This window comes from Mastigoproctus giganteus, chromosome 2, assembly GCF_048544385.1.
Source record: "Mastigoproctus giganteus isolate SK-2022 chromosome 2, ASM4854438v1, whole genome shotgun sequence".
Taxonomy (NCBI): Eukaryota; Metazoa; Arthropoda; class Arachnida; order Uropygi; family Thelyphonidae; genus Mastigoproctus; species Mastigoproctus giganteus.
In genome coordinates, this window is record NC_143576.1 from 39813334 (window position 1) to 39840585 (window position 27252).

Here is a 27252-nt window from a genome sequence, read left to right on the forward strand (position 1 = left end):
TTTGATTCATAAATCAGTATCATAATATATCTTTTAATAGCCAATGAGCTTGTCCTGAGGTGGAAAGATTTACTCTGCACAAAGGCTAGGAAATAGCAACCAGCAACTATTCTGATTCTGAACTTCTCTCCACATCTAGATGCTTGTAAAAATCACATGCTGATATTCATGACATACTAATGTGCAAAGAGAATAAAAAAATAAAAAATAAAAATAAAAAAAAAGGAAAAAGAAACATGAGAACGTATGGAGCACCCTAGATATTAAAAAAACTAATTTTTTTGTATTATCAGCATAAAGAGGGCAGAACTCCACTAGACCAACCAGAACTATCACACATAGTTCTGGTTGGTCTAGAACTGTGATCTAGAATTGGATCCCTGGTGCATGTGGAACAACGTATCAGTGGTCATCAACTGCTTGCTGACTGTGTACACCCTGCTATGTTACACTTTTTCCCGAATGGCGATGGTGTCTACTATCTGAGTGATCACTGAATTATGACCACCTATCTAATATTTTGTAGGTCCTCCTTTTGCCCTCAGTACAGCAGCTATCTTACATGGCATTGATTCAACAAGATGTCAGAAGCGTTGTGTGTAATGTGGTCACCAATGCAGGTATGGAGGTTACTGGTGTACCCAGATGCCTGATATGCCTTTCCATAGCGTCCCACAAGTGCTCTATGGGATTGATATTGGAGGAGTTCAGAGGCCAATCGATATGTTGGAAGTCAGAACTGTGTTCCTCAAACCACTCCTGCACAACAACAAGTGCCCGATGGCTCGGCGCACTGTGATCTTAGAAGACACCATCGCCATTCGGGAAAAGTGTAACATAGCAGGGTGTACACAGTCAGCAAGCAGTTGACGATAGCGGAGACCACTGATACGTTGTTCCACATGCACCAGGGATCCAAGTTCCTGCCAGAGAAACATGCCCCACACCATACAACTGCCTCCTCCGGCCTGCACTTTTGATATTATGCATGATAGATGAAGAGCCTCATGTTGTTGATGCCAAATCCATACACAGCGATCCACGGTGTGGAGTAAATAATGTGACTCATCCGACCAGCACACCTTCTTCCAGTCTTATAATGTCCAACTTGTATGCTCTTTGCACGGGGCGAGTCTTTTACACCGATGAACCTTGGTTAGGAGAGGATGCCGTAGGGGTCGTCTGCTGGTATAGCCCATACGTGCAATGCATGGTCATGCCAGATATTGTTCCAGGTTGGACCATGTTGTATTGGACAGTCAACTCTTCAACAGTGCTGCGTCTGTTCGACTGTATGATTCATCAGACCCCGGTACTCACCTTTCGCTGAACTTTGCAGTTTTGCCGTCAGGTCGATGTTTGACCATTTTGAAGTCAGCCCTGGTACACTTTAACTACAGCAGCTCTCGAACACTCCACCAGTTCAGCCATTTGGGAAATTGAGGCACCAGCTCGTCGAGCACCCACAATCTGTCCTTTATCAAAGTCCAATAAATCCTTCCTTTTACCCATCGCGCTCGGAATTTTACTACCTACTGAACCACTGACACCATTTAAAAAATAAGCTAACATTCATTAGCTTATTTTTTAAATATAACTAGTGATTTTTGTAAGTTACAACTCACTGCTCATACCATTTATTGGATTGGTGTTTTGACATGGATATCAAAGAACGTAACCAGTAGTGCAGAAGAATAGTAGGGTTTTAATCATTAGAAATAAGTAGTTTGAAGGTTTTAATCACTTGTTGAGCATATATGTCTAGTATTTAGCTAAGGATATAACTAATCTAACATTATGATCATTACGGTACAGCGTAACTTGAGAGTGTATATCTGGAACTTGATAACATAAGGTATAATGTAAGAACTAGATAGTGTAATACATATCACTGCATTAGCATAGCATATTATTGTCAATTAAATTTACTAACTTATAATTTTTTGTTAATCAATGAAATTAATAAGAATTTCACAGATTAACTAAATTCCATTTAAATTAATGAAATCAATTTTAAAGGAAATCATGCCCCAGACTAGCACAGCAAAACAACAAATGCAAAGCAGGAATGCTGTGGCTCGAGGGAGAACCTAAGTGGGTGATTCTCGAACGCATTACAGACTAAAAAAATGTGCATCTTAAGAAAGTTTGCAGACCATTCTGGAACAGGACATGATCTAGCCAAGGAGGATGTCATTGTATGCTAGGTGCAGTGTGTCAAGAAATTAGGGAATAAATCAGAGTTCTGATAGGGGTCTATGAGAGTTTGAAGAGTAGGGTAGATGCCCTCGAAGAAATTAAAATGAACAACAATCAAGCTCTCAGCTGCCCAACTCAATGCTTAGTCTTGTGCATCAGGAAACAGCTGCAATCTTAAGGGCAGAATGTGCTGGCCCCACAGGAGCTAGCTATTGTCGGTGACTCTTCTGTCAGGGAGATGAAAAATATATTGTGCAAAAATGATAGGTGGAATAGGATGAGGGTGTGTATACCAGGGGCAAAATTTGATGATGTTGTAGAGCAGATATCATCTTTTAAGGGCACAAAGGGTGGTACTAATGACATTAAGAGTAGGAAATCTATGGATTTAAAAGTACAGCCAATGTTGAAAAAAAAAAAAAAAAAAAAAAAAGTCACAAGTTAGGGTTAAATTTCTATGTCTTCAATTCTTGCATAGACACGAAAAGAGGCAGCATATAATCAGAGCCTCGTTAATCGATTTGGCCCTGGAGAGATTATGCAAGGCTCATGTGGTACAATTTTTCTCAGTGTGTTCTCTGCTTGTTAATAGGAGAGACTGCTTCTAAAGGGATGGGATACACTTAAATAGAAATGGTCCAAGAATATTTGCTGATGCTATCGAGGTATATGTGTAGCAGTAACTCCAGACTAATGTAGCAACTGTACAGTACTACATTCAGGGAAGTGGAGAATGAAAAAGACCTCGGGGTAATTGTGCAGTCAGATATGAAGTTTTCTCAGCAGTGCAGAAATGCTGCAAGAGTGGCTCGTGGTGTCTTGTCAATGATACACAAGAATTTTGCTAGCAGAGATAAGGAGATGGTTGTCCCCTTGGCAATGGTTAGGCCACACTTCTGGAGGCCATACCACTGGAGGCCTCATTTTAGGAAGGATGTAGAGACGCTGGAATGCGTACAGAGGACAGCAAGATTGGTGAGTGAAACAAAGGGTTGCTGTTACCAAGAAAGGCTTAAGTTCTGCAAAATGCAGCATCTCGAGACTAGGCACCTGCGAGGTGATCTGACTGAGGTGTATAAAGCCTTAAATGGGTTGAGCAAGCTCAATGCTGATTTTTCCTCTTGCTCAGATACTCACTTGAGAGGACATAAATTCAAATTGAAGAAAGACAATTGTAGAAAAAATGTGTGGAAATTTGCCTTTAGCCAGCAGGTGGTTGATAGTTAGGAAAAACTTCCATCTGTCTTAGTGGAGGTCGACAACTTAGATATGTTCAAAGTGGAACTAGACAAGCATTTGGAGTGAATGGATGGATGAGTGAAATGGGAAGGGGAGATTTTGGCTAATGCTATATAAGCTTGCTTTTTTGCATCATATGCTTCTACTAATGCTATATCAATATTGATATAGCTAATGTTATATCAATCCTACAGTAAATTATAATACCATTAATGATAAATATTTCATGGAAGGAAACGAAACGAAACGAAATGAAACGGAGGTGGTAGATGACTCTCATCAACCAGTGCAATACCACCACTTTGCTTATTGGACGCTTGAAGTGGTGGTTGTTGTTGTTGTTGTTATTTGTTTTTAGGAGCATTAGCAACTAAGGTCATATTGCTCTGGGAATATGCGGCGGTCATTCCCTGACCTTTCCGCATCCTCCATATTTGGTGGTCACGGGCTCGAACCCTGGTCTAATCAAGAAGCGTGTGCTACGCACTGCTGCCTCCGTAGCCCACCTGGCTACGGAGGCAGCTGAAGCGGTGGAACCCATGTTTAGTCTCCAGAGGAAAGTTCCAGTCAACCCACCCCATCTCCTCCCATCATTATGCAGTATGATTGATGTCCTTTGAGGTAATGATGAACACCTCAGCAAGATCCAAACTTTCTTACATTTCGAGGGTACAGGTCTAAAACAATGTTTGCAGGCCGGCCACTAGTTAGTACACTGGACTGAAGCTATTGGTAACTCTCTAGAAGACTTCTGGATCAGCAAGTGTATAATTTTGCTGCCTCTACTCTGCCAGATGGAGAGAGTCTACTGGAGAGTCTACTGGAGAGAGTCTGAGTAGCGTGTATGCGGGGGGAGCATTGTCGACGCCATGTTATGTCAAGGATCTGGATATATTCTTACCATGTGTACACCATATCCAAAAATTTCATTACTTCACACAGTGTGTCCCACTACTTTTTCTTATTATTGAATACACCATGAATTGTCAAACTAATAGAGCAAACTTATATGGAAAAAGATCTAAACCTGCTAAACACTTCCTTGTTCATTTCACAAATATATGTGGTCTCAGTCCTCAATACTGATAATTATCAGTATTGAGGACTGAGAGTATTTCAAAATACCATATTATTAAAATAAATGACGATGGATTTGTTATTAAAAATAGGAAGTCTAAAACGAGAATAAAAATACTTCTAGTAGTACAACTGTGGTTGATGAAAACGAATACAATATTGTCACGCTTCAAATTGAGGATGAACAATCGCAGCTTTTGTTCTCCAAAAATCCAAAGTGAAAAAACAGGAACCAACTAATAAAAGATCAAAATGAAAGAATGATGACAGTTATTTTAATTTCAGCTTTATATGTGTTGGAAATAAAGATACTCCTGATGCAGAATGCATCGTATGTAATAAAGTATTAGCAAACAGTTGCTTGGCTCCTGCTAAACTTGTGTTCCGTAAATATATTTTAGGATGAAAAGTGTTCTGTGACTTAAAAAGTTTGGGATATCCTGATCTAAACCTTGGTTTTCCAATAAATTGCTAAGGCGGTTCAAGAGAAGAATGTTGCATATTGTGATTGGCTTGTTTCCAATTCTTCAGTTTCATTTTCTGCCTATACCAGAGCTTGTAACAATTGTAAAGCAGTTATTAATCAGTCCAAACTAGATTCTGAACAGGCGAAGAGCAGAAACCTTGCTTCTTGCCCTAATGGTAGCCAAGCATTCTGGTCTCTTGCCAAAGGTATTGGCTGCAACTTTTGCCCATCTCTACTCCCACCTCTGTCAAAACCAGATGGTTCTATTGTCACTTCAGCCAAGGATTAAGCTGACCTGTTAGCAACCCATTTTTCTTCCAACTCATGTATTAGTCATCTTGCTAAAACATGCCCACCCTTCCCAGCATTCTCCACTCAATGCCTCCTGTGGTCTTCCGTCATAAGGATGTCAGAAGGATTTTGGCAAATCTTGGTGCTAAGAAAGCTAAGATGGTATTTCTAAACTTGTTCTCAAAACCTGTGCTCCTGAACTTACTCCTGTTCTATGTCGGCTTTTTTCACTTTCTTATTCCAAAAGTGTTTTTCCTTCTCCTAACAAATTTGCTCATATCCAGCCAGTTCCAAAAAAGTGTGACAAATCCCTCCCATCCAATTATCGTCCCATTGCAATTACTTCTACTCTTTCTAAAGTAATGGAGAAATCACTTAACCGCCAACTCTTAAACTATCTAGAAACCTTCCGTCTGATCAATGATCGCCAGTATGGATTCTGCCAGTGTTGATCCACTGGTGATATTCTGGCTTATGTTTTTCACTGAACATGAAAATGTTCAGTGAAACACAAGCAGTTGCTCTTGACATCTCAAAGGCTTTTGATCATGTTTGGCATTAAGGTCTTCTAAACGAGCTTCCATCTTATGGTTTGCGAATTGTTTTTTGTAACTGGTTATCCAATTACAAACATTTTCTCTCTGTCCACTCACTGAGATTGATGGTAAATGGCTCTCTATCTTCTAACTTCTCCACTAATGCTGGTGTCCCCCAAGGTTCAGTTCTTTCCCCCACTCTTTTCCTCTTAGTAGATGCATACGATGCAAGAAAGCAAGCTTATGAAGCATCAGCCAAAAAAAAAAAAAAAAAAAAACCACCTTCTATTTCACCCCTCCATTCATTCCAAATGCCTGTCCAGTTCAGCCTTAAATTTATTTAGGCTATCAACTTCCACAACAAAAGATGGAAGTCTGTTCCACCGATCAACCATCCACTGGCTAAGCACAAATTTCTGCACATCTATTCTACAACTGTCTTTCTTCAATTTAAATCTATGCCCCCTCAGGTTCTTAATCTGAATAAGAGGAAGAATCCCATCAGCATTCAGTTTGCTTAACCCATTCAAGACCTTATACACCTCAATCAGATCACCTTGCAGGTGCCTGTACTCCAGGTGCCTACTCTCTTGTATATTAATGACCTTCTTCCATTGACTGGAAATCCTATCCATAGTTTTGCCGATGATAGCACATTGCATTCCACTTTCCAGTTTGAGAAACCTTGCACTTCTCAATCGGCTTCAACTTCTCGAATATTAGCTACAAATTCCTTAAATTCTGATCTCCAGATATTTCTCCAGTGAAGCAAAGTCAACTTAGTGGATTTCAATCGTTCTAAAACCCAGTCCTGTCTTATATCTCGCAAAAAAGGATTCTTCTGCTCCTTTGCTTATTTTTGGTGACACTCCGATTTCAAGGCAAGATGATATATCTCTTTTGGGAATTACCCTGACTTCTAATCTCTCTTGGCACAAGCACATTACAAATATTGCTTCCTCTGCATCTGAAATACTTGGTTTTCTCTTTCACTCTCAGCATTACTTTTCTTCCAAAAAATTGTTCACTCTGTACAAATCACAAATCTGCCCCAGCATGGAATACTGTTCCCACATCCGGGGCAGTAGCCCCAAAACCTCTCTCGGGCTCCTAGATTCTGTTCAGAAGAGGGCAGTTAGGTTAATTAATGATTCATCTCTAACAGATTCTCTCCACTCTCTGTCTCATAGATGTTCTGTTTCTGCTGCATGCCCATGGAAGTTTCTGCTACAGATACTTCCATGGGCACTGGTCTTCTGAATTGGCTTCTATAATTCCTTCTCTCTCTCTCTCTTTCAAAACAGTCCAAACACATGCCATCACCAGCCAACATCCATTTATTGTCCAACTTCAAACTCACAGAACCAACTTTTCATCTTCCTCGTTTATTCATTCAACTGCTGTTTTCTGGAACAACCTTCCTTCATACGTATTTTCTGAAAATAGCAGTCTACAGAAGTTCAAGTCTAATGTCAACAAATATCTTTTTTCGTCTTCTCAATCTCTAACCCAAGCATGGTACTAAGTACTATACCTCTCGTGTTTGGGGTTTTCATTAAAAAAAAAAAAAAAAAAATCATTCACATCTGTTCATCGTATTGTAATAAATGTAATAGATGGCAATGAAAAATTATTTTGAAACTTTAAGAATCAGCAAATGTGTTCATCACAATTAACACATGCTGACAGTTGCAAAAACAAAATTGTAGTTTTGTTCATTTTTTCATTGATGGCTGATGTAACCACCTGCAGTGGTGCTGTAATATCTAAACATAAACACTGGAAGTGCAAAAAAATAGAAAAATTTATTTTTGGATGGAAGAAACAATTCTATGATGCAAATTAAAAAATAAATTTTGTACATGAATCGGCAAATCTCCTTAAGTAGATATATGATTTACGATTGGCATTAAACTTTTGTAGCTATATTAGTTGTTCTATGTTCCACAGTAAGAAAAATTAAGGTAGGATTACCTAAATGAGGACACCATTGAGGAAGTGGAAGTTTCATTCCCTAGTCCACAAAAATAAACTTACTGCAAAAAACAGTAAGGAAAGTGTTGCAGATGGTACAGCCATTATGGCTGGCAAACAAGGTTGAACATTCTGCATGAACTTGTCTACTAAAATCGCAGGAGCTTAAAGAGCTGCTGCATAAATGTCTCATGTTTAGTGATTAGTGCATGTTCCACGCCATATGTAGGGTGAATACACACACATTATGGAGAATGTGGGGAAACGAAAAAACAACATGGTTTTGGAAAACATTCAGGACAGTTCCAAAGTTAATCTGTTTTGTGGTCCTTTTTTTTTCTTCTTCTTCTTCTTCTTCTTCTTCACAGAAGAACAATCACCATCTGAAAGTATCGAAACATGCTGGAGAATTATCTATCTTTCAAACTGCTCAGGATCATCCTGGCAACAAGTACTCTTCCAACATGATGACAAACCTCCTCACTGCCATAAAAATGATTTTACCCATTTGGATCTCCACTATACAGGTCAATGAGTAGGGCACAAAGATTCAGTTTTGTGGACAGCTTTCTCACCAGACCTCACAGCATTGGTCTTCTTTTTGAGCGGTTTAAGAACCAGATGTACAAGCCCCACTGGCAACTGATGTGAACTGGAAGATAAGGATCACTGCAGCCATTGACACAGCCATCCCAGCCATGTTACAACATGTTAGGTAAATGGTTGATTACAGCCAGAATGTCTGCCTCATTACTGCTGGAAATCATTCTGAAATGTTGTGAATTTTTGTAAAATTAGTACAAAAAGTTGTACTAATTTTCATTCAATGGAATGTTTCTTCTATGCAACACTAGCTGGCACTGCCTAAACACAATAAATGTAATGTAAATAAATGTATATAAACATAACAAAAAGTTATAACACACCAAGTGTGTTAATTCTAACTTACCCTCTATATTAGTAGCAAACAGCCATATACAAGAGATTAATAAGTATAATACACATTGTTAATCTCTTAGAATATGCAAATTCCAGGAATTCACTCTTTTTCTGAATTTTTTTTTTTGAATGGATTTTATGGATCACACTACTCATTTTAGAGATCACTATAGGTTTTGGTATGTGATGGGAAATTTTCAATTTCCAAAAATTGATCATATAAGATGCTTTTCAAAGTAAATGAAGAAAAATAAATTATATCAGATTAAAAGAATCTCATTAAAAAAAAAATCCATAACAACAGAATCTTCTAAAAATCAGCATACCCATACATAATTCCAGCAATTGAACACTGTTTAAATACCATAACATTCTGGGTTAAAGTTCCTGTTTTGTCAGAAAAAATATATTTTACTTGGCCAAGTTCTTCATTTAAATTAGATGTACGGGCCATTGCTGGGGTATCCGTTTCTTCATGATACATGTTAATATCCTGCAACAACAAAATAATAATAAACAAATAAATTAATAATTTCTGAAAATCTCAGTAGCAGTATTATATCTTATATATAAAATAATAATTCACTGAATAACAGGATTTCACCCTCCCAAAACCTTTATAAGAAGGTTCACTGAAATAAGGTTTGCATAAAAAAAAAAATCTTAGTATTGGTGCTCTGCACAAGAGAGAGAGAGAGAGAGAGAGAGAGAGAGACAGCTAAATTTCTTGATAAAGATGCTGTCTGTCTCTCTCTGAAAAACTGGTTTTACGGGGATAGAATACAGTTAAAAATAATCGCTGATACCATCAAGGTATTGTTATGTTGGTTGGAAAACTAACTGATAGCTTCAAGGACACACAGACTAATCAGAGCAACATTCAAAGGTAAAAGTGATTCTTACACTGCTTCTACCGAAACATGGAACAGCCTAGAAGCAAGGTGTCAAGTATTTCAAGTCCTGCAGTGAGTCATTATGGAACAAGTAAATACATCGGTTGTGTTAAGATAACAGAGAGTAAGAACAAGTGCATGTACACTTGTTCATGCAGTTGATCACAATGCTAGGAGCAGAGCAAATAACTTTGAAGTACTGATTAAGTCATCAAATGCAGACATTTTAGTGATATCAGACATGGTTCCATGATAAGGAATGCATAATTTGAATATGATAAGTAGAATGTGTACAAAAAGGACAACTGACCTTGCCCTAATAACTGTGATTACTACTACACACCTATACAGAGAAACAGAGTGGGCCAATAAATCAGAATGTCTTATAATATAGGATTTAAAATGTCATGATATTCAATGGAAATTATGTGTTGGTCTCTCATACACTTGACTTGAGGTATTATTGGATGTGTGTTTTCTACAACAGCATGTTAGAGAAGCAACAAGAAGAAGCAATACTCTTGATCTAATTATCGGCAGCAATTGTTCATGCATTAAAATTCTACAGGTAAAAAACCACTGGGACAGGGGATCACTGTGCAATGACACGAAATTTAATTAAAGATATAACTACTGTTAAGAGCAAAGGAAAGGATTTTTGCTTTCATAAGGGAGACTACAGTGCTTTCGGGCAGTTTTAAATTCTATGCAGTGGGACCAAACTTGATAATGTCAACAACAAAAACTTCTAAATAGGAAGCATTCAGGAAAGTAATCACAGAAGTTAATATGCTTTTTCTACCAATTAAGAAATACTGTTCAAGGTTTAAACTGAAACAGAGATCAGATGAACTGGTAGGACTTGTGGCAGAGAAGAAAAATGCATGGGATGAACGTAAATTATCAGTTAGCTTTAGTAGAGCCATATGATGCAGGGAAGCAAGGAAGCATATATAGCATCAGAACTAGGGCTAACAACATTGGTCAAAAATCTTAATACCATTAGTTTGGTATTTTTAATTTATGAAACCGGGATACCAATATTAATACTCATATTCCAAAAAAAAAACATTTTTTGCAATAAATTTTGATGACAATTAAGTGCAATAAAGTAAGGAAAAAACAAGCAATTACTTGAATTCACATTTTAATCAAACTCTTATTACAATAATAAATATTCTTGCAAAAATTATTAAACATACAGTTATTCTAAAAAAAGCATCCACACTACCTAACCAAATAAAGTGAGCTCTTAAGAAACTCAATAGTGTCATCGTTTAAACTGGATCTCACATACTAGCAAGGCTTTTGTGGATTTATTGGATGATTGTTTTCTACATCAGCATGTTCGGGAGGCAACTAGAGGGATTAATACTCTTGATTTGATTATCAGTAGTGATTCTTTAAAGGGAAGGGTAATTTGCTTTCGTAAAGGCGACTACGATGGTCTGAGACAGTATTTAAATTCTATACAAGTGGGACCAACTGAGGATGTTACCAACAGCAAATTCAAAATGAGAAGCATTCAAAGAACTTATCTTTACATACCAACTAAGAAATATTGTTCAAGGTTTAGGCCTAAATGGATGTCAGATGAATTAATGAGACATATGGCAGAGAAGAAAAATGCATGGGATACATACAAATTAACTATATGATATCGGTGTTTAGATACACCATAGACACTCTTAAAAAACTACAAAGTAGCTGTTGTGGGCATCATTTGCTCTTTCTCATATTGTGCTCTGCCTTCACGACGAGTTGCCATGATACTGCACTACCTCAAATAGGTAAAGCTTCACTAATAGAGAAGACTATTGTTACTTATTCTCAGTGAGTACCACCACCTAGACATGTTTCAAGGCTATTGGCCTATCATCAGTGGGTGGGCAGGTACCCTAGTATTGCAGACATGACGACCCAGTTGTGAAGTTAATCGCACAATATGAGAGATGCCAAAAAGTGTATAAGATAATATTTAAAATAATTAAATGCATTGGCATAATACTTTAAGAGTTTAATATCTATATAATATCGGTGTTTAGAAACACCATAGACACTCTTAAAAAACTACAAAGTAGTTGTTGTGGGCATCATTTGCTCTTTCTCATATTGTGCTCTGCCTTCAGGACGAGTTGCCATGATACTGCACTACCTCAAATAAGTAACGCTTCACTAATAGAGAAGACTATTGTTACTTATTCTCAGTGAGTACCACCCAGACATGTTTCAAGGCTATTGGCCTATCATCAGTGGGTGGGCAGGTACCCTAGTATTGCAGACATGACGACCCAGTTGTGAAGTTAATCGCACAATATAAGTGCATTTAATTATTTTAAATATTATCTTATACACCTTTTGGCATCTCTCATATTGTGCGATTAACTTCACAACTGGGTCGTCATGTCTGCAATACTAGGGTACCTGCCCAACCACTGATGATAGGCCAATAGCCTTGAAACATGTCTGGGTGGTGGTACTCACTGAGAATAAATAACAATAGTCTTCTCTATTAGTGAAGCGTTACTTATTTGAGGTAGTGCAGTATCATGGCAACTCGTCGTGAAGGCAGAGCACAATATGAGAAAGAGCAAATGATGCCCACAACAACTACTTTGCAGTTTTTTAAGAGTGTCTATGGTGTATCCAAAAACTGATATTATATAGATATTAAACTCTTAAAGTATTATGCCAAGTGCATTTAATTATTTTAAATACAAATTAACACGTGACACAGAAGCCTATGATAGATACAAGTTGATCTGTAACCAAGTTACAAAGGAGGTGAGGCAGGCAAAAGCAGATTACGAGAAATTCTTGGCAAGGGATGCAAAGAAAAATAGCAAAGAGTTCTTTACTTATGTAAACTCTAGAAGGAAGGGGATGAATCAGATTGGTCCAATTGATATCGATGGGTCAACTGTTGATGATCCTGCTCAGGTAGCTAACAAACTAAATGAATATTTTGCATCGACATTCACACATGAGGAGTTATTCAGAGAGGGGAATGCCAGAGGTGTATTCAACTCTAGCAGTAAGCTACAGAATCTTGTAATAACTGATAGTAAAGTGGAGGAGAAATTGTTAAAAATAAACACAAGAAAGGCATCTGGGGTGGATGGGATCAATCCAGTTATATTAAAGGAGGCAGCAAAGGAAGTAAGCAAACACTTAGCCATAATTTTGAGAGCTTCCTTGGACTCAGGGGAGGTACCCACAGACTGGAGATGTGCAAATGTGACCCCAATTCACAAAGGAGGATCAAAGGCCGACACAAGTAATTACAGACCTGTGAGTTTAACTTCTGTTCCAGGAAAATTAATGGTGGCACTTGTTAAAGAAGCACTGCAGGATCATCTAGACAAGACCTCAGTTATACCTCGGACACGGCATGGTTTTGTTAAGGGGAAGAGTCTTGCCCGACCAATTTGATTGGATACTATGATGCAGTCACAAAAGAACTGGATGCAGGGAATAACTTTGATATTATATACTTGGATCTTAGAAAGGCTTTTGATACGGTTGCACATGGAAGACTGCTGCACAAATTGGAGCAGTATGGCATTGGAGCCAAATTGCTGCTATGGATAAAGGGGTGATTGAAGGGGAGAAGACTGAGCGTGGTAATCAATGGACACTGCTCATCGTGGATTAATGTTATTAGCACTAGCATTAGTAAAGGCATTTGATGCAAGAAAGCAAGCTTATGCAGCATCAGCCAAAAAAAACACTTCCACTTCACCCCTCTGTTCGTTCAAAATACCTGTCCAGCTGAGCCTTAAACTTATTTAGGCTATCAACTTCCACTACAAGGTATGGAAGTCTGTTCCACCAACCAACCACCCGCTGGCTAAAGGCAAATTTCTGCACATCTATCCTACATCTGTCTTTCCTCAATTTGAATTTATGCCCTCTCAGGTGATTATTCTGAGAGAGAGGAAGAATCCCATCAGCATTGAGCATGCTCAAACCATTCAAGGCTTTATACACGTCTATCAGATCACCTCGCTGGTGCCTAGTCTCCAGACACTGTAATTTGCAAAACTTAAGCCTTTCTTCGTAAGAGCACCCCTCTGTTCCATTCACTAATCTTGTTACCCTTCTCTGTACTCATTCCAGCAGCCCTACATCCTTCTTGAAATGAATCCTCCAGACCTGTATACAGTACTCTAGGTGTGGCCTGACCATTGCCTTATACAAGGGAATAATCACCTCCTTATCCCTGCTAGAAAAATTCCTATGTATCATTGACAATACACCATGAGCTACTCTTGCAGCCCGTCTGCACTGCTCAGAGAACTTCATATCTTCCTGCACAACCACCCCCAGGTCCCTTTCATTCTCTACCACTGTCAGTGTAGTACCACAGAGTTGATACGTTGCTCTGGGGTTGCTGTTTCCCATGTGTAGTACTTTACATTTGTCAATGTGAAACTTCATTTGCCACCTCTCAGCCCATCTGCTCAACCTTTCCAGATACTATTGCAGCAGCATAGTGTCAGTAGTGTCCTTAACAACCCTGCCTACCTTTGTATCGTCTGCAAACTTCAACATTAAGCTTGATATACCATCGTCAATATTATTTCTGAATACAGAAAACAATAATGGACCCCACACTGAGCCCTGAGGGACTCCACTAATAACATTAGTCCACGACGAGCAGTGTCCATTGATTACCACTCTCTGTCTTCTACCCCTCAGTCACTCCTTTATCCACAGCAGCAATTTGCCTCCAATGTCACACTGCTCCAATTTGTGCAGCAGTCTTCCATGTGCAACAGTATCAAAAGCCTTTCTAAGATCCAAGTATATAATATCAAAGTTATTCCCTGCATCCAGTTCCTTTGTGACTGCATCATAGTATCCAATCAAATTGGTCAGGCAAGACTTCCCCTTAACAAAACCATGCTGTGTCCGAGCTATAACTGAAGTCTTGTCTAAATGATCCTGCAGTGCTTCTTTAACCAGCGCCTCCATTAATTTTCCTGGAACAGAAGTTAAGCTCACAGGTCTATAATTACTTGTGTCAGCCTTTGATCCTCCTTTGTGAATTGGGGTCACATTTGCACATCTCCAGTCTATGGGTACCTCCCCTGAGTCCAAAGAAGCTCTCATAATTATGGCTAAGGGTTTGCTTACTTCCTCTGCTGCCTCCTTTAATATAACTGGATAGATCCCATACACCCCAGGTGCCTTTCTTGTGTTTATCTTCCACAATTTCTCCTCCACTTTACTCTCAGTTATTACAAGATTCTCTAGCTTTCTGCTAGAGTTGAATACACCTCTGGCTTTCCCCTCGCTAAATAACTCCTCATGTGTGAATGTCGATGCAAAATATTCATTTAGTTTGTTAGCCACCTGAGCAGGATCCTCAACTGTTGAACCATCAACATCCAGTGGACCAAACTGATTCATCCCCATCCTTCTAGATTTTTTTTTTTTTTTTTTTTTGATTTGTTAGTTGTTGGCGCATCGGCTTCTGTGGCCATATTGCACCTCCCAAGGTTTTTGCAGTACTTTGATCCAAGCCCATCCTTCTAGAGTTTACATAAGTAAAGAATTCTTTGCTGTTTTTCTTTGCATCCCTTGCCAAAGATTTCTCGTAATCTGGCTTCGCCTGCCTGCCTAACCTCCTTTGTAGCTTGGTTACAGATCAACTTGTATATATCATAGGCTTCTGTGTCATGTGTTAATTTGTATGTATCCCATGCATGTTTCTTCTCTGCCATATGCCTCATCAGTTCATCTGACATCGATTTGGGCCTAAACCTTGAACAATATTTCTTAGTTGGTATGTAAAGCCTAGTAGCTTCCAAGATAAGTTCTTTGAATGCTTCCCATTTTGCATTTGCTGTTGGTAACATCATCAGTTGGTCCCACTGTATAGAATTTAAATATTGTATCAGTCCATCGTAGTCGCCTTTACGAAAGCAATAACCCTTCCCTTTACCCCTAATGGTAGTTACCTCTTTGAGTAAATCCCACTTCAGCACACTGTGATCACTGCCACCTAGTGGTTCATTTATCTGCAGATTCTTAATGCATGAAGAATCACTGCTGATATTTAAATCAAGAGTATTCCTCCCTCTAGTTGGCTCCTGAACATGCTGAGGTAGAAAACAATCATCCAATAAATCCACAAAAGCCTTGCTAGTGTGTGAGTGACCAGCCCCCAAATTCCAGTCAATATCTGGGAAATTAAAATCTCCCATTATAAGACTCTCTGATTTACTGGCCCACTCTATTTCCCTGTACAGTATCTTATTATACTCATCAGAGTCATTAGGCCTACAGCACACTCCTACTCTCAATTTTGATCTCCCAATGCTTATGTCACACCAAACTGACTCGACACTGCACTGTGCAGCGATGTCCACTGGCTTCACTTCCTTGGATTTTATGTATTTCTTAACTAATAGCATAACCCCTCCTCCCTTCCTATCCAGTCTATCCTTTCTGCAGACGTTGTACTCCCCAAATTCCAGTTCTGCATTCCTTATATCTGTGTGACACCACGTCTCTGATATCCCAACAATATCTGCCTTTGATGTTTTGAGGAATACCTCAAATTCATCAAATTTATTTACTAAACTCCTAGCATTGGTGTTCAAGCAAGTATACATGCACCTATTTCTATTCTTAGCTACCCTAACACAACCCATGTGTTTACTTGTACCGCAATGACTCCCAGCAGTCTTAGAAATATCCTGCATCTTGTTTTTCAGGCTTCTGCTCATTCCAATAGAAGCAGTGCAAGAATCTCTTTCACCTCTGCCAGTGGCTACTGTTAATCTATTCGTCTTTGTCTCCCATCAAGCTAGCAGTTTTCCGACCCACCTAACACTGCCTCGATTGCATCAGCAAATATTCTTGCACCCTTTCTATTTAAGTGTATCCCATCCCTGTAGAAACAATCTCTCCTGTTAACAAGTACAGTCCAGGCTGAAAAAAATTCTACCCCTTGAGCCTTGCACAATCTTTCCAGGGCCGAATTGATCGACAAGGCTCTCATCATATACTCCCTCCTATCGTGTCTGGGCAGAATTGCAGACACTTTCAAATTCAACCCTATTTCACGGCTTTTTTTCAACAGTGACCTGTACTTGTTAAGCAATTCTGCCGGTCTCCTACTCTTGATATCATTAGTGCCAACGTGCACAACTATATCACCTTTTGTGCCCTTAAAAGATGATATCTGCTCTACAACGTCATCAACCTTTGCCCCAGGTGGAGTCCCTCAGGGTTCAGTGTTAGGTCCATTATTGTTTTCTGTATTTATAAATGATATTGATGATGGTATATCAAGGTTAATGTCCAAGTTTGCAGACGATACAAAGGTTGGCAGGGTTGTCAAAGACTACTGACACTATGCTGCTGCAACAGGATCTGGAAAGGTTGAGCTGATGGGCTGAGAGGTGGCAAATGAAGTTTAACATTGACAAATGTAAAGTACTACATATGGGAAACAGCAACCCCAGTGCAACATATCAGCTCTGTGGTACTACACTGACAGTGGTAGAGAATGAAAAGGACCTTGGGCTAATTGTGCAGGCAGATCTCTGAGAAGTGCAAGAGTAGCTCATGGTGTCTTGTCAATGATATACAGGAATTTTTCTAGCAGGGATAAGGAGGTGATTATTCCCTTGTAAAAGGCAATGGTCAGGCCACACCTTGAGTATGTATACAGGTCTGGATGCCTCATTTCAAGAAGGATGTAGAGCTGCTGGAACGAGTACAGAGAAGGGCAACAAGATTAGTGAATGGAACAAAGGGATACTCTTACGAAGAAAGGCTTAAAGTTTTGCAAATTACAGTGTCTGGAGACTAGGCACCAGCGAGTTGATAGCCTAAATAAATTTAAGGCTCAGCTGGACAGGTATTTCGAACGAAAGGGTGAAGTGGAAGTGGGGGTTTTTTTTTTTTGGCTGATGCTGCATAAGCTTGCTTTCTTGCATCATATGCCTCTACTAATGCTAATCTAACTTTAGTACTTATTTAATTAGCGAAAGAAAAGGTCCTTTTGGATTCTGTGCCAGTTGGTGCTTTGTACTGAGATTGCCGTACACGAGTTGCAGTTTTGATCATCCCCCCCTCTTATTCGCTTATCTTCAAAAAATCTTATTTCCTTTTTATCAAAAATAAAAACTATTTCCTTTTTTGACTTTTTATGGCACTATATCCATATTAACAAAAGAGAGGGATTAGCGTTTACGTTCAGTGAGGAAACAAAATCTAAGTTGTGAGCGGTTATTTATTTATTCATTTTTATTTCCCTGTACCCTAATACAGTGAATCGCCATCAGTGGCTATTGTTATTATTTTCGTACAGCAAGCTTTCAATTTTAACCCTTTCGCACCTGCCATACCATTGGTCACCATCCATTAGTGGGGGCTACTGCCACTAATGGATGGCGCACTATGGCCATAGTTGCCGATGCGTCTAATAAATCCCTAAACAAACAAACAAGCCACTAATGGAAATATTTCCAGTGGAAATATGGAAATGGTGAAGTGCTTTACTTCCACACACACTGTACTTACTAAGAGAAATATATATCTTAGCAATAAATAAACTCATATACCAACCATAAGAATAAGTATTTTACTGTAACTGAAAATTTACAAATTAAAATAAATAAAATTACTGCACTATATATTTACAAAAACTGATATTATAATAAATTAAATTATGTACATTGTGAAAACATTAAAACTGTAATAAAATCCTTGCAATAAAATATACTAAAATAAACCGGATTAAAAGCGATAAAAACAATAAGAAACCTGGAGCTTTCGGAAGCATCAGCTTCCTTCCTCAGCAGTAACAAAACTTCCTGCAAAACTTCCTTATATAACAGGCTCACGGTACTTATACACGTGGTTCAGTCGACGGATGGTCTGAACTGGAAGCGGAAACAGCTCGGGAGCGTGCCAAGCAAAACCGTTCATCTGTACTTAGGACAGAGGATGCATACGCATACCTCTGTCCCTATTCATGATATTGTTGTCGGATGAACTGATTCGTAAGCTCTCGAGCCATTTACGTTCCCAGAACCCATGCGCTTGATCCACAATAACCGCATCCTCTGGAGAGATTTGATGCTGCCTCTCCCAAAAATGCTCGGCCACAGCAGACTTCTTGTAATCAGCGGTTTTTATAGCATTTGCATGCTCCCCAAGACGATCCTTGAGCCGTCGTTTTGTCTCGCCCACATAACATTCCCCACAATCCGGGCATTTTATCCTGTATACCACTCCATTAGCGAGGTCCTTTGCTATTGGGTCTTTTACTTGGGTCACAACTGTGTGCAACCTCCGCTCGGGAAGTTGCACACAGCATGTTTTATAACCATGCAAAATTCTCGCTAGATGCTCAGTAATGCCCGGATAGTAAGGAATTTATGCGGTAGCCACAGGAACAAACGGTTCCTGACGGTTGGGCTCTGTTCCTCTACTAAATCTGTCTATGATCCTCTGGGGGTATCCGCATTTTCTAAGGTCTGCTGTGACTCATCTAATTTCACATACTTTGTAATTTGAACATGAGCGTTAACCAAAATGAGGGTTATAACTTAATTAAATTGGTGCAGCTCAATGCTCAAAGTGTAGGTCAGTTACTAATGAAATAAGAAAAGTGGTTGAGGGTCAAGGTATTGATATGTTGAGAAGGAATTAGAGAAGGAATTATGTTTAGATTCAGTACTGCCACCAAGGCTAAATATAATAACTGGGTAATAAGGGTTGCCCCAAATTTGTAAAAGGATTTGATGTGGAATGACAGATTGTACATAGGGTATGCCTCTCAGAAGTACAGGAGATTTACAGTAGTCTGTAAATGCTTTAGGCGCGTGGGGTATGGCCACTCGGCGCAGTATTGCACACATAAAACTGTGTCTTGTGGTCACTGTGCACAGGGTTGTCATCTATTCGTACATTGTCCAAACAAAGCTAAAGACCCAAGCTGCGTGAACTGTAGGCGTAGGGGTAGACTACATGATCACTCAGTGAGAAGTTCTAGCTGCCCTGAGTTTAAAAAGGCATTGGAAATAGCAAGTACGAGAACAAAAGATGGATCATTCTAGAATGAGTTTTGGATTTGGATTTTATTGGCGCATTAGCAGCTTTGGCTATAATGTGCCAAGACTAGAATGAGTAATTTGAACATGAGTGTTAACCAAAATGAGGGTTATAACTTAATTAAATTGGTGCAGCTCAATGCTCAAAGTGTAGGTCAGTTACTAATGAAATAAGAAAAGTGGTTGAGGATCAAGGTATTGATATGCATGAAGGAGAACCCTATGTCAGCGCTTTTGAAAAACAGAATAAGATTGTGGGCTTTCCTGTAGAAGCCCATGTAATTTGTGATTTGAAGGAGAAGCCAAAAACAGCCATTGTTCTTTTTAATGAGTTTATGCAGGGCACAGTAATTTCAGGTCTTTGTAATCAGTATTCAACATGTGTTAATTTGAGTACTCCAATGCTTTCCTTTTATGTAGTCTCTCTTTATTGTGCCCCTAGTCAAGATATATCATTTTCCATTCAATATTTAGAATCACTGTTTAATGTAATAGGTAATAGTATTGTAGTGATAGCTATGGACTCAAATGCAAAGTCTAACTTGCAGCACAGTGGATTTCATGATCAAAGAGGACATATATTAGAGAATTTCATATTACAGAATAATTTATGTGTAGTGAATATACCAAGTCAGCCATATACTTTTCAAAATTTACATGGTAAGACCAACATAGACTTGACATTGGTGACTCATAGGTTATATATAGAAGAGTCTGTCATTGGAGTGTACAAACTGACTATAAAAATAGTGATCATAGATCATTAGTCTTTCATATAAATTTAGAGGTCAATACTTTTATACAGGGTGTCTCAAAAATATTGATACAAACGTTTAGGGGAGGTAGGTAACATCTAAAGAAATGTGAATCACATAGGAACCCATAACTGGAAACGTCACCGTAAGTCGGTAGACAGCGCGGTAGTCGCTGAACGACGAGCATGCATCGATATACAAACTGTGAGCTGGCAGACATGCACCTAGTGTATGGATTAGCAGAGGGCAATGGACAAGCTGCTCAACAAATTTATGGAGAATGCTTCCCAGACAGACATGTACCAGACCACCGCTTGCGCATGTGCATCAAAATTTGTGAGATTATGGGTCATTTAGAGGTAACGAGTAGTGTGGGCAGACCACATTCGACGCAAACTCTCACCATGGAAGAAAGTGTGTTGAATGCCGTCCACAATAATCCTACTACCAGCACACATGCCGTTGCCTCAGGAGTGTTTCTTTGCAGAGTACAGCATGTCTGGCACGACGATTCCTTACATCCCTTTCATCTCCAAAGGGTTCAGTTACTGCTCCCCCAAGAACCTGCACGTGTGGCTTTTGCGCAGTAGTTTCTCCAAGAAAGTGTTCAAGACTTGAATTTTCCAGCCTATGTTTTGTTCACGGATGAGGCTTATTTCACTCGGGAAGGCTTATTCAATCAGCACAATGCTCATGTGTGGGCTCATGACAACCCACACGGTGCGCGCCCCCATACGGCACAACATCGCTTCGCAATAAATGTGTGAGCAGGTATGGTTGGTGACTGCTTAGTTGGCCCATACCTGTTACCATCCCACATGAACTCCGCTAAATATCGGCTCTTTCTTGAACAAGTTCTACCAGGGTTACTTGATGATGTTCCAGCAAATGTGAGATGCAACATTTGGTTTCAACATGACGGGGTGCCTGCCCATTATGGAAGGTGTGTTCGTGACCATTTGAACAGGCATTTTGGGCATTGATGGATTGGCCGTGGTGGACCCGTTGCCTGGCAACCACGCTCACCTCATTTATCGAGCCTTGATTTCTTTCTATGTGGGGCCCTCAAATTTATCGTGTATGAATCGCCTGTGGAGACGGAAATGGATCTCGTGGCGAGACTCATCTGCGCTGCTGCTACTGTCAAAGAAACTCCAGGTGTGTTTGACCGTGTCTGCCAATCCATGCTGCATCGGTGTCATGCATGCATCGTGTCTCATGGTGGAACCTTCAAGCATCTGTTGTAACATCATGAAATGCATCCATCTCGTACTCCAATGTTAATATTATGTCAAATAAATGTTTGCCACTAATTACTGTCTTTTGTCATTTGTGCTTCTTGTGCCTCTTGTACTACTACTTTCCCGTGACGTTTCCAGTTTTGGGTTCCTATGCAATTCACATTCCTTTAGACGTTACCTATCTCCCCTAAACGTTTGTACCAATATTTTTGAGACACCCTGTATACAGCAGAAATATACATTTAATTAGATTTCCATACAGGAAGGTTAACTGGATAAGTTTTGTAAGGTCACTTGATTTAGATTTTTCATGTTAAACCCTGATGTCTCTGAATGATTTAAATGCTACTGAATATGCTTTTTATGTTCAAAATACTATCCTTAGGGCTTTGTGCTCAACTTAACAGGAAACTGTTAAGTTGTTTCCTACCAAAAGGAAACAACTTAACAGGTTGTTTCCTTTTGGTAGGAAACAACTTAACAGGTGTGTCGTAAATTGGTGGTTACCAGAACTGACCAGGTTGAGGAAGCAAATTTTTGCAAGTAGGAAGTTGTATCACAGGTTTAGACAGTGGGAGCCAGATGAGGCAATTCATTACCCAGCATTATATAGAAGTAAAAGGAAAGCTTATTTTAAGGCCTTATATGAAAGTAAACTACAGGCATGGAGGAATGTGGTCAATACAAATCCCTGGGGATTGATTTATAAGTTAAACCAAAATAAAATTAAATCGGGTGATATATTTAACACAGTGACTGTTAATGGGAGAGAAACCACAGACTGGGTTACTACTGTTCAGGCTATTACTTCTGAATTGTTTCCAAGTGAGGAAAGAGGGGGGAGGTGAAATGTTGAGCAGTATAATATTATAATACATAATGCATCATATAGTGGAGAGGAAGAAATTTATTTGTTTACTCAACCTGAATTACAAAATGTGCTTAAAAAGTTAAATATAACAAAAGCCACAGGGATAGATCTAGTGGAGAATGTTGCAATCCTTAAAATGGCAAGGGTTTACCCTAGTATCTTAGTTAATTTATATAATAAATGCTTGCTCTAGGGTACATTTCCTGGAATCTGGAAGGTGGGACTGGTAAAGCTTTTGCAGAAAGCAGGCACGGCACTGAATGATCCAAGGGGCTATAGGCCTATTTTTCTTTTGCCTAATCTTGGCAAGGTATTTGAAAGATTGCTGTTTTTAAGGATTAATCAGGCAAGGGGGGGGGGGGGGATTAAGTTTGCCATGTCAAAATGGTTTTAAGTAAGGACACTCTGCTAAGGATGCTATTAATGATTTAATGTCTTTTACTAGGGAGGCTATAGAAAAATATGTTCTGGCTGTATTTATAGATTTTACTGGTGCCTTTGACACTGTCTGACATGACAGTATTCTAATGGCACCTAGGGAAATGCAATATCCAATACTATTGTATCAAACTATACAAAGCTTTTTACCTGGAAGGAAAATTATACTTAAGGCAAAGCATTTAAAATATGAGAGAAGTCTTGGAAGAGGCTGCCCAGAGGGATCTGTATTGGGACCACTATTTTGGAACCTGGTGCTTAATCTATGGTTATAGTTACGGGTTCCAAACGTACATAAAATTGCATATGCTGATGATTTGGTGTTATGTTTTAAGGGTAATTCTAGGTCAATGTTAGAGAACAGATTGTCTCAAGGGTTAGTCAGTTTAGCCAAGTGGGCTAATTTTCATAAACTAGTAATTTCCAGAATTAAAACAGTAATGATGGTTCTTAAAGGGAAGTTAAATTAATTAATGCATTAATTAATGGGGTACAGATTCACTTGGTAGCATAGGTTAAGTACTTGGGTTTAAGAATAGACAACAGGCTTTCATTTTTGCCAAACTTAAATCATTTACAGATAAAGGTAAAAGGTTTACCTCTGCTATAATCAGAATAACAAGGTCGAAATGGGGCTTGAAAAGAAGGTACTCAATTTATACTACAAAACTGTTTTTTTACCATATAGAGCATCTGTGTGCTATCAGAGTAATTATATTTAAGATTAAATAGAAACTGTGGTCAGTTTAGAGGTCTATGCTTTATGCTATAATGAATGCATGTAGAACAGTTTCAACCAATGCTATGCAGGTGCTTGCCAGCCATTTACCATTGGATTTGTATATAGTTTATCGGGCTTATTGTTATTTTATTAAGAAAGGTGCAGCTGTCTCGTTCATGAACATTACTTGTGATCTAACTAGTAATTTGGCCATGGCCAAATGGATGGGAGTTTTGACAGTGATGAGGAGTTGTATGAATTTTATGATGAATAAAACTTGAGTTCATAACTTTATGTAATACATTTTTTTTTTTTTAAATTTCGGGCACCAAAATTAAGGTGCATCTTATACATGGGAGCGTCTTATACATGGGGAAATATGTTAAAAAAAAAAAAAAAAAAAAATATATATATATATATATATATATATATATATATATATATAAAGATTAAAATTAGTAGATTATGAAGAAAAATATAAGGGCTTCAGAAATAAAGCAATAAAGAAATACTGGTAAACATGAGTATTTCTTTGTTGCATAAAGAAATAATGCATGTAAATTAAAATAGGAGGGAAACAGAATGGAAGGGCACAGAGAAAGCAAATAAACAAGAAGTTAAGCAATTTATATTTAAATTAATGAAAGTTCCTGTGAAAGCTATTAAAATGAGTAAGCTACTAATTCACAGATCTAACATTAAGCATGTAATTAATTCATAGATCTAACATTAAGCATGTAATTAATTCATAGATCTAACATTAAGCATGTAATTAATTCAAAGATCTAACATTAAGCATGTAATTAATTCAAAGATCCATTTAGCATGCTTAATGTTAGATATCTGAATTATTCAACCAGGAACTAAATCCTCCACTAACTATCAACAAGTCACTAATCTTATTCGCATATTACAGTAGCATGGTTACAAATTTTTGACTTTCAAAAAGCTGGAAATTAGGTATTTCTAGGCAGGAGGGTTTTTTTTTTTTGCAAAAAAAGCATGAATTCTTTCAAAAAAACAGATTTTCTTTCTCCTTTTTATACACTACACCATAGATTAAATTTCATTGACAAAATACATATTTTATATTAAAATACAGACATAAGATTGTTTACCAATAGAATATGCTCTTAAGCATTAGCGTACCCAACATTTCTCTGTCTGTGGTTTGTTTGTATGTCTGTTAAAAATCAAATGATTATAATGGCTTCAAGAAAGATACTATGACAGAATTTGAGCCTCTTCAGAAATTTTGAGTCAGTAAAAAACATTTCAAAAACTGCACCAAAAGATCTAATTCTCTTCCCCTTCCCCCACATACACATCACACCACCTAACTGAATATTCTGACACTCAGCACTGCAATAAGGAATTAAGATAGCGAGAATGACTTAGCTCACTGCCCACATTTATTTGAAAATAAATCCTTAATTATATATTAGTTTCCAACAAACTTTAAGTTCTTTAAGTTTAATTGAGAAAGGGTTTCTAACAAACTTTAGTTCTTCTAAATTGAAAACTTTATTCTAGATTTTAATTTACAATATGGAAATAAAAATTTGTAGAATAAAGATTTGCCATTGTAAATCCAGAGAGTTAGCAGCTATGCAGTAGACAACCCAATGATCTAATAAATTTCACTTTGTAGATGAAGCAAGGAAAAAATTGAATGTATGCGAAGTGAAATTTCCACTCTGCACAATCAATTCTGATGCACAGCTTGAGATGATGGCCAACCCAACACCAAAATTTGATCATTTTTAAAATTATTGCAGAAATGGACCTGCTACATTTGGAAGGATAAAGTGTATAACTAACTAAACTGCATGCGTGAATTGTGCTGAAATTTTGCTAACACATTATGACATTACCTCTAATACTCTCTCTCTCTCTCTCTCTCTCTCTCTCTCTCTCTCTCTCTCTCTCTCTCTCTCTCTCTCTCTCTCTCTCTCTCTCTCTCTCTCTCTCTCTCTCTGTGAATACCAAGCCAACTTTCTCATCAGCAACATTAATTTTAAATTAACAAAAATAGCATTCCATTCTATATGTTTAAAAATCACACATCTAAATTATCCAGTTATACCAAATACAATGCTCACATTTTTAGTCTTTCACATATTAAATACCACTATGGATAATACCAGTGATGGCAAACCAGTGGCATCCACAGGAAAATTTAGTGGTATGTGCCACTTGTTCTCATTATAAACTTTCACATATACTTACCTTTTTAAAATATTAGTAAAGCCTATTTACAAAATTTCTTCAATTAAAGTTGAGAAGTACATTACTAAGTAAGATTTAAAATAAGACACTTTTTCACATGAATGATTTTAATAATTTAATAGTATTCAAAGGACAATTGGGGTGCCTTCGTAGCTAGGTGGGCAGGAGCAGCAGTGCGTAGCACACGTTTCTTAATTAGACCGGGTTCAAGCCTGTGAACACCAACGGAGGATGCGGAAAGGTCAGGGAATGACCATCGCATATCCCCACGGAACAATATGGCCTTAGTTGCTAATGCTCCTAAAAACCAAATAACAACAACAAGACAATTGGTACAATTAGACCCCAAATAATCTCAACAACTAAATAAAATTTGCTACATTTCAGATTTCAATATCAAATCCATCTTCAGGCCTAGGTTTCTGGGTTTGGGAGGAGTTCAAAAACTTGTCCATGGGCGTGCCATACTGTACCTCCAGATAACCCAAAGTGTATCTGCTGAGGAACACTACCTCAGTGTGATAGGGTAGGCAGTATTCCTCATTACAGATAGTGTCAGTACGCCATATTGCACCTGGTTGTGCCTGAAGATGGATTTTGATACTTAAATCCGAAAACACCCAATTTTATTTAGTTTTTGAGATTGTTTGGAGTATAATTATACCAAATCCTTTGTATAGCAATAAACTAATTAAAATACTTCATGTGCAAGAGTGTCTTATTTTAAATTATAAATCTTACTTAAACTTTTTTTAAATCCCCTCCACCCCACAAATTGTTATTTGCATTTCAGCTTATTTTTAGTAGGTATGCCAGAAAAAACTTTGCCATCACTACAGAACAGTAGAGTATACTTTAACAGAATGATGAAGTGAATTCATTAAAGAAACTTTATTTTGGAAAAAAAAACATACCATGTTAATAAAAATGGCTTGGATGAAACGAACCACTTCTAAAGTTACCTGAAGACTGATAGGTATAAGATTGTTATACAAAATGATAAATGTCAAAAATGTATATCCAAAGTTTGTGCTACTCAGATCTGAAAAAGAAAGAAAAACTTTAAGTAAATCTTATTGTTGAAAAATATAATGTAACTGAAAAATACATTCAAAAAGTACTTTTCCCATTCATTGGAATATAAAAAATTCAGTATACAGTCATACAAATTTACTGACATAGAAAGAATATACAGAAAAACAAGATGAATATATAAAATAAACTGCTTCACTCATTATTTTCTTTTTACATATCCATAAAAACCTAAATGAAAATGGATATTACAATAGTTAAATACTTTTCATTTC

At 38.0% G+C, this 27252-nt stretch overlaps 1 protein-coding gene across 2 annotated transcripts in view; it reads right to left on the bottom strand.

Annotated features, from left to right (window-relative positions):
- Positions 1-27252, bottom strand: part of ATP8A (ATPase phospholipid transporting 8A1) — a 1160338-nt gene that overhangs the window by 701895 nt on the left and 431191 nt on the right. For both annotated transcript variants that reach the window (XM_090368461.1, XM_090368462.1), the window contains 2 exons: positions 26860-26987; positions 9048-9214 (listed from right to left, as the gene is read on the bottom strand). In XM_090368461.1, the coding sequence (XP_090224587.1) occupies positions 9048-9214; positions 26860-26987 (295 nt within the window). The remainder of the gene's footprint in view (positions 1-9047; positions 9215-26859; positions 26988-27252) is intronic.